The sequence below is a fragment of the Ictalurus punctatus genome, chromosome 6, assembly GCF_001660625.3.
Source record: "Ictalurus punctatus breed USDA103 chromosome 6, Coco_2.0, whole genome shotgun sequence".
NCBI lineage: Eukaryota > Metazoa > Chordata > Actinopteri > Siluriformes > Ictaluridae > Ictalurus > Ictalurus punctatus.
The window spans coordinates 906,647-920,000 of record NC_030421.2 but is presented as its reverse complement, the minus strand read 5'-3'; the positions used below and the strand labels follow the sequence as shown (position 1 = coordinate 920,000).

General features: G+C 40.7%; 1 protein-coding gene across 1 annotated transcript; it reads left to right on the top strand.

The window, feature by feature from the left end:
• Window positions 1-8,093: 8,093 nt before the first annotated feature.
• dct (dopachrome tautomerase) lies at window positions 8,094-12,784 on the top strand. The gene is made up of 8 exons (XM_017470712.3): window positions 8,094-8,574; window positions 9,235-9,534; window positions 10,211-10,311; window positions 10,700-10,866; window positions 11,209-11,388; window positions 11,636-11,771; window positions 11,857-12,055; window positions 12,221-12,784. Exons 1-8 carry the CDS (start codon window positions 8,271-8,273, stop codon window positions 12,382-12,384), a joined length of 1,551 nt encoding a protein of 516 aa, XP_017326201.1. The 5' UTR covers window positions 8,094-8,270; the 3' UTR covers window positions 12,385-12,784.
• Window positions 12,785-13,354: the final 570 nt, after the last annotated feature.

Genomic DNA, 13,354 nt, shown 5'->3' with positions numbered 1-13,354 from the left:
CAGTTTATCAGTTCTCTGTTGCAATCAATGGTTGTTTAAAAAAATAATAATAATAAATAAAATAAAAAACAGGAAGTACAATAAACCTGTTAAAGGGACAGTTGGTCAAGCAAGGTCTCCCATGTTCTCCCTGGTTCTGCAAGGGTTTCCTCTGGGATTTTTAGGGTTTTCGTCCACATCTCTAAAAGTGGTTGGTGGAAAAACTCCTCTAAATTGGAAGAAGAACCCTTTATTTGTCACATTTACATTAGAGCACAGTGAAATTCTTTTTTCCACATATCCTAGAGCACAGGGTCAGCCGTGATATGACGCCCCTGGAGCAGGGAGGGTTAAGAGCCTTGATCAAGGCCCCAACCTTCTGATCAGTAACCCAGAGCCTTAACCATTGAGCCACCACTGCCCAATGCGCTGGCATCATATTCAGAGTATATTCCTGCCTTGCACCCATGTTCCTGGGATAATCTCCGCATTCACCGTGACCCCGGACCAGGATAAAGCGGTTACTGATGACGAATGAACGACTGAATCAAAAAGCCAGGCTAGCTGTCATAACTTTCCAGAAGTGCAATGTGGGCATGTAGATAGCATTAGTCCTGCACACGCGGGTTGAGTAACAGAGACCGGGCTTTATCTAAGGGGCGGTGCTTCATCCGACTCGCACCACTTCCTCAACCACTGATATCCATTGTAGCTGGAGTTGTTGGATGCAAGCGCCCAGGAGTTTTCGTTGTTCACAGACTGAAGTAAACATTTGCTACACTTCTGCTGGATCCACATTGTGCACTGAAGCCTTTTGTAACCAGACCGACTCAGTGGGGTTGTGAAAGAAAGTCAAAGACCAGGAACCTCAAAGGTCCCTACACACAGTTAGCTTGAGCAGACAAGAGCAGGTGGCAAACCCAGGAGCATGAGAGTACAGATGAGTGCATAAACAGCTCGCTGCAGCTTAATTAAAGGACCCGATTTGCACACTTTAATACGTAATTAATGTGTAATAAAGACACAGAGATACAGTTAGACACTGAGGGACAAGGATAGAGAGACTGAGAGAAAGAGAGAGAGAGGGATTCCAAGCACGCTCACTTGCTCTTATTGTCCTCTTCACATATGAATATCCCCCTCTCTCTCTCTCTCTCTCTATTTCTCTCTCTCGCTCTCTCTCTATTTCTCTCTCTCTCTTTCTCGCTCTCTCTCTCTATTTCTCTCTCTCTCTCTCTCTCCCTGACAGACAAGAAGCGCCGCTTGTTATTTCCATCTCTCTCCTTCATCCTCCTAGTTTTTTTCTTTCTCTCTTTATTTGCAATTAAATGCATTTCAAATGGAGCAACTGTGCGGAAAGCCGTTCCGATAAGAGAGGCTTTCTCCTCTGCACCATTGTCCGAGTGTTTTTGCATTTTTACATACGTGCGGAAAACGCATCTCTGGAAAAAAAAATTTAATCGCTCGCTGTCGGGAAATTAAATTGCATCCTAGAAATCATTTAGTCTTCTTTTTCTTCTTTTTTTTCCTTCTTCACATTTTCATCCCCGCATACGCATATTTTCCTTTCTTTGAAAGCCTGTGCGTGTGTGTGTGTGTGTGTGTTTGTGTGTGTGTGTGTGTGTGTGTTTTGACATGTTCCTCTTATTTGGCTTAGTGTTATGTTTTTGAATTAGCATGTTCTCGTTGTGTCCCAATGCCCACACACACGCGCACACACACACACACACACACACACACACACACACACACACACTACTTTTTATGCACTCATCCTCGAGCAGTGCGTCTCTGAGTCTCTGAACGCCTTAAAACGCTCTTACAACGATTTTCCCGCCTTAGGCGTAACTTTGTAACTTATCACGCCTCCGCTACGCTTAGCATTATGCTAATACTCTAATCACGAAGCTGCTACAGGAGAGGGCGCGAGCATGGCTAAGCTAAAATTACTAAGATTTTTTTTAGAATATGATTATTTTAACATGGCTTCACCTTCTCTAGAGATTTGAGTATGAAATGCTTATTGTTCTTAGTGGAACATCAGCTATTTTACAAATCCATTCAAAATGGTTGAGAGACCATGTCTATTCTATTACCCATAATGCACTGTGAGCTAGTGAGGAGCCGGTTTATAAATGTCCTATTTAAAATGTACTGGTGGAGGAGGGGGAGAGTTCCAGGTCATTTTTGTTGTCCTAATTTCCATCTCTAATTGAGCATGACCCAGACTACGCAGCATGACAACATCTAATAATTTAGTATCCTGGAGATTCAGTTAATAGTTTAATTATCTGATTTTACAACACCTCATTAGTGTGCAGTGAGTCAGGAATAAAACACTCGGGTTGTGCTGTTACAGGAAGACGAGTTGATTCCGCTCAGTCCATAGAAATTACTTTTATTTTTTACTTTCTTAAAGAATGACGCTTTGTGCTTTTAATTCTTTTTATATATGGATGTATAGGAACATCCACAAAACAAGTTCCTTTTCCTGTTATCACTTACATTATAGCAGCTATAAACATTCAGTCCCCAAAAAACAGTCTTTTTTCTCGTATATTCCTTTGGAATGTAATGAGGCAAAATAATCAGCTGCTGTTCTAGAAAACGAATCACCACCAATCAGAATTCAGTGTACTGTAGAAATGGTGTAAATAAACCGAACAGCATTAGGAACTGTGTAAACAGTTTCATGGCATGTCATACGCTGTGAATTTCACACTAAGCTCGAAAACAAATAAAATTAAGCTGATCTTCAATATGAAGTGCATTATTCTATACATCGCACACGCATCACTAAGCACTCGACATATATTACATTCTCTTTCCAAGGAGAATGCTGCCCTCTAGAGCATTTCAACATGTAGTAAATGTCCACTGGACTCCCAATATGAGTGCAAGATCGCACTTTGGGGTGTCGCCTTGCTTGAGAGACCACGGATCTGATCTCACACAGTTGCTTTGTACAAAAACAAGAGCAACTAACTTTTTCCAATTTCTGAAAGAACTGCACTAGTTAAGTTACAGCATCTACTGTACACGGGACCTGTTTAGCTTCAGCTTCTTAGCAGTTCAGTGAGTAGCTTCTCATAGCCTCTGCCCCTGTGTGGATCTGACACTTAGCGGTATAATTAGCTATACAATCAAAAGATCACGATAGAGGAGCTCCAGCGAGTGCCATGTGAAGCCGTCGTTTTGTTTCAGTACTATTTTTTAATCCCATCCCATTTCCAAATGAACACGAAGTGGCCGCGATTATGTTTCCCCTCATCCAACACATTACACTCCGTAAATCCATAAATAAGAGCCATTAGCAAAAAACGGATAATGCACTTCTCATTTTAGCATGACAACGAAAAATGGTTTGTCGTGTAGATTCCGCATCACCTTCATCTGCATCATTGCTTTGAAATGCTATTAGCGAGGGAAAATTATCTATTGTCATTGGCTTCAAAGACTACAGACACTCCACAGCTCAGCATGAGCATTTCATCAATACATCTTTTCGCTAAGACAATAGCAATTCCGTTGGAACTGGTATTAAGTGCACTTTGCCAGAACCCGGTTCATTGTGTGTGGGTAAAGCGTGGCGCGCATAATCCACACCGGTGCAATTAAGACCCCGCGTTATTAATGGTACTTATAAGTCCCACATGCATTACCTGGCCACTTTCTGCCTAACTGAAGTGTGCAACTATTGGAAACGGGACAAAACCAAGGGTGGACAAAAAGGCGGATAAATATGATAAATATAAGGTAAAGTAACGCAGAGCACCGAAACCAGTGGAGGAAAGAGTAAGACGCTGGCTTGAGTAAAAGTGCAAACTCTTAGTGTAGTAATAATTCAGTAGAGTTAAAATAAAAGTATAATAATAAAATTCATCTGGTGAAAAACTACTTGAGGAATTTATTTTGGAAATATACTGAACATCTCCAAAACTGCTCCAGTACTACTCAGGTTTTTAAAACATTAAAGACTTCATTAGTCCAAACACATATCTCGCAACACGGGACAAAAAGTGCTCAAGTATTAAATAACATTACGCTGAGTGTTACCCATCATCTGTAGCAGCACTTAGATATATTTAACACACCAGATGATCACTGCCGAACACTGAAGTGACATATTACGTTTAGTACACAGTTTTCATACTGTATAACATCAAAAGATCTGGATAGCACTGTAAGAAGTTAAAAAAAAAAAAAAAAAAAATTATATAGTTGTGCCACTTAGATGTTTGATATTTAGCTAATTTTCCATCCAATGATAAATTTAGGGGTCCAAGCACCAAAGATGCTGGAACCTTTTTTTTCATGATTTTCTACTTATTATTATTATTATTATTATTATTATTATTATTATTATTATTATTCTCCGCTAAACAGTATGGATTGCAAAGACCACAAGCATTGGAAAAAACACAAAATTTGGAGGAAAGGTGCACTGCTCAGACACGCAAAGGGACAGAGGCTTGATGGTGGTGCAATAACACACGGTTTTATGTTTTGGTCCATATCTCATGAACTGTAAATCCTACAAAGAATTTTTTTCCCCCCCTACTGAGTCCTTGGGATCTTCTAAGCAAAAACTCAAAAATAACTATTTTGCTCCACCCACTTGGATCTTGAGCTAATTCACATGGTATGCACAACCTATTTTAATGACCTGGTCCTTGGATTTTTTGCAAAATCGTCACAAAATTATTGATGTGAAACTACTGACAATAGTGAAATTTTTCATTAACACTATACTCTGAGGCTTCAAAATACACAATAAAAAAAAAAGAAAAAAGGAAAAAAATGTTGTTGTTGTTTTGCACTGAAGTTAATACCTGATGAGTAAGAATAATTGCCTGAAGTGCACCGCATATTAACAAAAAACATTTCCTGTTTTTAACTTCCTGTGTTTATTTCAAAGCATTATAAGAAAAACATTTTCTCGTTTGGACAAAAGGGTTTGGAGAGAAAAGACACTGGTGAAGTCTGCCGCGCTGTCCGTGACAACCTCGTCTTCAGATTTAGAATAGATTTTAGAGATGTAATGTTTGCGGGGTTTTTTTTTTTTTTTAATAATTGCATTGCTTTCTAAAGCCTATTAAGTTTTGAGCCAAGTATATTTATCTGAATCATTTTAGCATTATAAGCATGTTTCTGTATTGAAAATGTAAAACTGATTGCAATTCAGAGGTACTGAAGGGACCAGATTATGAGAATGATCTTTGAAATTGGAGTATATAGAAGAAGACATCAGAGAACAATTTATTCTTCATGTCATTCAGTCCATTTTTTAAACTCCCCAGTACGTTTTAGTAATAAGTTTTAGTTTCAAATCAAGGGAAAATGTTGGAATTGGAAATCTACTTGCCCACTGATCTGACCTACACGGCAATGAGCAAGATGACTGGGTCGATGAAAAGCTTGCAGTTATGTGTGTCATTTACAACTTTCTTGAAGAAGCTGTGTTTGGCCTCGAAGTGCATCGTCCACAGATTAACTAGAGGACCAAAGTGTGGATAATGCTCAAGAAAATGATCTTTTGTTCGCATTGGAAAATCTTCTTCATATCAGAGTGAATGTACGTCTTTAAATCATATAAACGGTGATCAGAAAGACAAGCTTACCCAACCAAAGCTGACTGGTGAAGCAATGGCTAACACTTGCGAGCAGATCGTTGAAGTGCCCAAATGACCAGATATACAGTCTAACACTATAAGTTGATTCAGATTTAACTTTTAGTCTGACTTTCAATGAACTAAATAGTTCTGAAAATCCTAACAAACCGAGAGTAAACATACAGAAATACAGAAAATATTATGAAATTCAAAAGTTGTAACTTGAACTAGCGGTACTAGCTGAGACAAAATAAAATGTACTGAACTGAACAGTATTTAGTAGTTATAACTAAACAGTAATAAACAGTAATAAACTATAATAAACTGCAATGAACAATAATAAACATTAATAAACAATAATAAACCGTAATGAACAGTAATAAACCGTAATAAACAATAATAAACAGTAATAAACATTAATAAACAATAATAAAAAGTAATAAACAGTAATAAACCGTTATAAACCGTAATAAACAGTAATGAACAGTAATAAGGTTTGAAGGCAGTGAAGTAGTGTCAGAAGTTAATGTGGTTTGTGGCGCCGCCATGTGGTCTCATACTGACACTGCATATAACTCAAATAACTGTCCGTTCATTATAGCTGTTCAAAACTCTCCATCCTCTTATTTCTCTAATAATGCCTTAAAGAGATCCATATCATAATTTTACCTTTAATGCATATACTGTCGAGATACATTTACTAAAAAGCATGCTTGATGATATAATAACAAACAATTGTTAAGATAATAAGATAAGTTAAGACCGACATTTAGTAGTTCCCACTCAGCGTGGCACAAGGTCCCTTTCCAGAACCTTCACACTAACTGTTCCTCAGTGGTGGAATGAACTTCCAACCTCAATCCGGACCACAGAATCTCTCACCATCTTCAAAAAACAGCTAAAGACCCACCTCTTCCGTGAACACCTAACCAACCCATAAAAACAAATTTTAAAAATATAAATAAATAAATAAATAAAATTGCACTTACACCTCTACTCTGCACTTTGCTTCTTCTGGAACTCAATTAATGGATCTTGTATGGTAGCACTACTTGTATTGTTCTCCACTTGATATATCGCTTTGCTTGTAGTTTCTCATTTGTAAGTCGCTTTGGATAAAAGCGTCCGCTAAGTGAATAAATGTAAATGTAAAATTTTAACAAACACAAGAGCAGGGACTGATCTGCAGCTTCATGAGTTAATGAGTCATTATTAAAGCTTGTGTGCAGACAGAGGAACACAAACTTAACACTGTTATTTACCAGTAATCCCTTACACTTTATGCCTGAAATGGGATTGACTGTGTGCACTATACGGTAAAAACGCATAAAAAGTCAATCCTGTGATTTGTGCGTGATTAAAATCATATCGTGTACGTTACATTTGCGAATGTGTTTCGAATTTGGCTCAGGACTTTTCTCATGAAGGACAAAAAAAAAAAATGAAATTGAATGCTGAATTTAAACATAAGAGGAAGTTTTTTTTTATGTGCACTTAGATGTAGTCTAGGATGTCACGTGATGAGTTTTTTTTTATTTAACTTTTGTTTAGCATTTCAAATGAGTCCAAAAATGTATTTTATTATATCAAGTGATTGCACATCAACTGCTCCCCCTCCGACATTACTCTATCTGTCACAGACACAGTCACATGACCAAAATGGATGGAGGAGGGGAGTGTTCTGGGCCGAGAACAGAAAAAGAAAAAGGGAAAATGCAAAACTGTGCATTAAAATGAGGACAGTAACGTCCCTGTGGATAAACAGAGATTATTAATATTACCCTATCATTTTTATCACTGAAAGTCTCGAAGTTAATCAACATTTAATGCTGTTGCCACAGAGGCAAAGTCATTACATCAGTTCACATTCCCATTCCAGGGAAACTGAGCAGATTGTTCAGACTCCACCAAACACACAAAACACAAACCACTGGATACGCTTCACTGGGGTAAATGACCTCATCCAGATGTGATTTAACAATTCCAGAGGTTAAGTCATGGAGAGGTTTAATGCTTCCGTTATAGGTGCAAATATTTTGGTCACCATCACATGACTATTTTAAAATATAGTTGGAATGACTCCATATAACTTGTCTATGTTGTTTTTTTTTTTTTATCGTGTGTGTGTGTGTGTGTGTGTGTGTGCGTGTGTGTGTGGTGTGTGTGTGTGTGTGTGTGGTGTGTGTCACTTCATTTCATCACGAGTATAGACAAACACAATGTGCTTAAGATAACAACACACAATTGATTATAATCTCTCATGTCTCTACTGAATACACTCACAGTGCTGTGAAACTGAAAAGTTTACACCCCCCCGGCTCTTGATGCATCCTGATGTGAGGCGCCAATAATGATCTTGCGTCACCCACAGCGAATGTCCGTTTGCGTCCCTGCACACACACTTCCTCGCGCTCCATGAAGTTTGGCCCTAGGGCTGTTCTTTTCGACTCTCTCTCTCTCTCTCTCTCTCTCTCTCTCTCTCTTGTGTGTGTGTGTGTCAGGTGATGACCACGAGGCCTCCGCTCTAATCCGTCTGGAAAAGAATGTACCAAACAAGGGAGGAGAGATGATAAAATCCGAGCACAAGCACACACACACACGCACACACACACACACACACAGAGGTGGGTTTTTATTCCCGCGCACTCCGCTGAGTCCGTGTCTGTAAGGAACAGGGAGATGAAGAGGATGGTGCCGCTGATGAAGGCGCTGCTGTGCTGGTGCGTTCTTTGCGAGTTCGCGCGCGGTGTCCGTGCGCAGTTTCCGCGCGCGTGCAGCACGGTGGAGGCGATCGAGTCGAAGCGCTGCTGTCCGTCCCCGAGCGCCGATGCCGAGGACGCGTGCGGCGCGCGCTCCGGACGCGGGGCCTGCGACACCGTGCGCACGGACACGCGGCCGTGGGGCGGAACGTACACGCTGCGCAACGTGGACGACCGCGAGCGCTGGCCCACCAAGTTCTACACGCAGACCTGCACGTGCTTCGGTAAAGCCGCTCTCTTTTCTTATTCACACGTAACCGCGCGCGCGCAGCCGGGCTTCGGGTCACCGGGACAGACTTTAAACACAATAAGTGGAGAACGGGAAATCCTGTTATGAGATTACAGCAAAACATATATATTTTTAAAAACAACAACAACAACAACTTTATGCATTTTTTTATTCTACCGGCAGATAATTTAGCTTCTGTATTTAAAAAAAAAATGCTTATAAGGAGCAACATTATCTGCCAGAAATATATCCTGTGTGTCGCCCTGTGTTTATTTACAGTAATCAGTCTAGAATAGAGTTTACAGTGCATTATTTTATTGGATAATCCATCACGCGCCCCATTGTGTATCAGCTAAAGCTCTTAATCCGTCCGCACACAAACCTAAAGGTGATTTTCAGGTGAGAAAAAAAACCTGCTTTCTGTTGAACCTTCTGAAATCCACCCAGACATTTTGTGGTATTTTGCTATCCGTGATTAGTATTTTCACTTCACGGCGTGTTATTATATCATTAGTGTTCTGGGCTGACATTCTACTACACTGGTAGTTATAATTTTTATCCGGTTCTAAGTGCTTTGGGCCTGAATGTGATAATCATTCATCTCCAGCCTGACTCTATTTGGTACCATGACATCCCCCCTGCGTTTTCTCGTCAGGTAACTTCGCTGGTTACGACTGTGGCGAGTGTAAGTTCGGCTGGACGGGGCCGAACTGCAACCTCCGCAAGCCTCCTGTGAAACGGAAGAACATCATGTCTCTGAGTGTGGAGGAGAGGCAGATCTTCCTGGAGGCGCTGCAGCGTTCCAAACGCACCGTACACCCTCAGTACGTCATCGCCACCGAGCACTGGCTCGGCCTGATCGACCGCGAAACCAACCAGACACGCTTCAGCAACATCAGTGTGTACGATCTGTTCGTCTGGCAACACTACTACTCCGTGAGGGACACTCTGCTCGGTGAGGAAAGGTCAAAGGTCAACATTAAGGGTTTAAATCACAATCTAAAATAATGCGTTAATTAAAGGCGTAGGGGTTAGGGAAAGTGATTAAGGGTTTGTGTTTAGGGATAGAGGATCATTTGGAGTCATGTTGCTTGCTGAAGGAACTGAAGAGGTCAGAAGTTAAAGTTAGTGTTTAGGCTTGGGGATTAGTGTTTAGGCGTAGGGATAAGTGTTTAGGTTTGAGTTCAGAATTTAGGCTTAAGGTTAATGTTTAGGCTTAGAGATTAGTGATTATGTTTGAGATTAATGTTTAGGCTTAGGGTTTAGTGCTTAAGCTTGAGATTAGTGTTAATATTTAGGGTTTGCTGATGGGGTTTAGGTTTGGAGATAGCATGTTTGGGTTAGCTGTGGGTTTAGTTTGCCATCATTGGTTAGGGTTAGTGTTTGGGCTTGGAGCTAGTGATTAGACTTAGTGTTACAGGTTAGTGTTTAGACTTAGGTTTAGTACTTAGGCTTGAGGCTAGGGTTTAGGAGCAGAGGCTCATTAATCCAGGAAATAACTGATGTAAACACTCATTTTTCTGCAGAATGTTAATAAAACATATACAAATATGATTGAAATGAAAGACGTTTCACCAAGCAGCTTCATGAGAGAAGTAATTTATCACTTTAACGTGATGGTTGAATTTCAGGTCCCGGACGGCCGTTCAAAGGCATCGATTTCTCCCATAAAGGCCCCGCCTTCATCACCTGGCACAGGTACCATCTACTGAGTCTGGAGAGAGACCTTCAGGTGAGTAAAACTAACGCTATCACTTCAGAGGGCAAATGGCACAGTGTGTGTTAAGCATAGAGGCTTTTGGAATGCATCTTTGTATGCTATTATGTTTCCCTCCCTACTCCCCCTAAAGCTCCACACTCAATAGCGAGAACCTTGAAGAGGCGGGCTCTTAGGGTTTAGGGTTCGTCAGGGTTAAGGGTTTGAGATAATGTAACAGCACGAGTACTCCAACTGGGTAAGGCTGCTCATGGAGGAGGGGTCGAAGGTCAGTAATCAGATTAAGGGTCATAGCATTTAAAGATTTCTATAACTACTCTCAGGCAAAGACTATAGGCATCTATATTATGGTTACATCAAACTGTCAGAAACTCCACCCAACTCTCACACAACTTGTCTTTAGAAACTGATTGGCGATGAAAATTTTGCTATCCCTTACTGGAATTTTGCTACGGGTGGCTCGGAGTGTGACGTGTGCACTGATGAGCTTTTGGGAGGAGAAGACCCCAGTGACCCCTCACTCATCAGCCCTAGATCACCCTTCAGTGACTGGGGAATCGTGTGCAACAGGTTCGTCTCAAACCCATACACATTAACTTGTTTAAACCAGTTCAGTTCTCTTGTTATGGTACGACAGTGTTTGAGAATGAGTGAGATAGCATTGTGGATTTATTAGTGTACTACGTAGTGCTCCAGTGTGCTATGTTTAGGACACAGCCGCACTCATGGACTTGATATACCACGACTTATACATGTTTATTCAAAACAAGGAGCCTTAGAAGACAGCTAGCGTCACGTGTTAGCTGATTCCACATGGGACAGACTTTATCTCGGAAGCACAAACTGTGCCTGAATATCATGATGATCTGTTTAAGCAATGAACCGAATTCTTTACTTTTTCCTCCGCTGTAGCTTGGACGATTATAATCGTTTGGTGACGCTGTGTAACGGGACGAGAGAGGGGCCTTTACGTCGCGGTCCGAAGGAAAGAGGCAACATTACTTTGCCGACGAAGGACGACGTGCACAGCTGCCTCCAGTTACGAGACTTCGACAGGCCGCCATATTTGACCAACTCCACCTTCAGCTTCAGGTGCAACAACACAGAAATCTCCTTTATTTACCTCGGTTTTCATTGGACATTTATGAATCTTTGTGACCTTTCGTATGTTTATAAATAATATATCATTATAGAAACGTGAGTAAACCAATTATAGTCGGCATATTTGTACCTACATATTTATATCTCCCGTATAGGATCATTAACCAGGGTTAAATGTAAGCTATCGTGTTCCTACAGACGTTATGGCCACGTCGTCACACACTGCTTTGTTTCACAGAAACACGTTGGAGGGTTTCGATAAATCGGACGGAGAACTCGACAGCGCTGTGACGGGTTTACACAACCTCGTCCACGACTTCCTCAGCGGCACCAACGCGCTGTCTCACTCTGCCGCCAACGACCCCATCTTCGTGGTGAGAGATCAGATACAGAATCAGAATCCATTTTATTATCCGTTAGACTGTGATGACAGACATTAACACCTCCGTACTGTTTCAGGTGTTACATGCCTTCACAGACGCCATCTTTGAAGAATGGCTGCGCCGCTTCCCGAAAGAAGACAGTTTTCCTGAAGAAATGGCTCCGATCGGCCATAACCGCCATTTTAACATGGTTCCCTTCTTCCCTCCGGTCACCAACGAGGAAATCTACATTCCCTCTGTCGAGCTGGGCTACTCCTACGAGATCGACCTCGCAGGTACATACACTAATTCTGGTGCTAAAGTATTTCATTATCTTATATATTATAAAGAAACCTCTCTCATGTTAATGATATGCTAACCTCACGCCAACCTGATTAGAAACCAAATAAACTTCTCATGTCGTCATTTTGTGTGTGTGTGTGTGTGTGTGTGCGTTGCAGACGCAGGTCAGTCCTCAGCTGCGTTTGTTGTCGCCGGCTCCTGCCTCGCTCTTCTCGTCCTCATCCTCCTTTTGGTTCTGTACGCACGGCAGAGACGCAGACGCGAGTACGAGCCGCTCGTCAGCTCCGGATACGCTGCTGTGAAATACACTGAGGACGCCTGATCAGAAAAAGAATTTTAAAAATAGTGCAATCATTACTGCGGTGTATTTCTTTAAGGCATTGCTGCATTCTGAACAATATATTAAAACAAAAGCAATAAAACTATCGTGAATCACGCTAGCTAACGAATCATCGCACTAGTCAGCACACTACTTTATTCCTCACGCTAATCTCACGCTACCATCATGCTAATGTTGTAGCCTAATGTTTTCACTCGCATGCTAGTTCTTAGAAAGCCAGGAAGGTCAAAAAAATGTACGTGATTTTAAATTTTTTGAATGTACTACTCCATTTTGAATTATTCACTTTAAAGTGTTTTTCTAAATGCTTTTAGTCACAATGATGAATGTGTGCTACGTCGATTGCTAATTATTAAACTCTGTGATTTTGTTATTCCATAAACTGGCTCTGACTCCACTTTTCCATGGTCGTAGAACGTTGTTAATGAGTAACTAAGGAGTTTGTAGCTGAATTCAATCAGCTAATGTTACTCAAACCCGAAGACTTGAGAGGTGAACTAATGATTTCTGTTTCCAGGGAACAGACGTGACAAATGTGATGTGAAAAGAACGACTCGTATCGGGAGGTGAGCTGAACTAACAGACTGCATAGGCTGAAGATCAGCAAAGCTATTAATCAATCATTTCTGTTTCTCATAATTCGGCCTTGGCTGCATTCGCCTATAGTTTATTTTTTATTACAAATGTGATCAATGTTTGTTTACGTACTAGATGTTTTGGGGAATTTAACATGTAACATTTTAATCATATTCTGCTGAAATGAAACAAAATGACTTCTGAAATTTTGTCAGTAAAATGATCCGAACTTTGCAATTCCTCTCTCAGACAGCAGAGGACGCAAACTGTGAATTCCTTAATACACACTGTAGAGTATGCTTTACATTCACTTTGTTTAAAAAAAAAAAAAAGTTTAAATCCAGTATTTACTCAAAATCCACATGAAGGTTCAGAA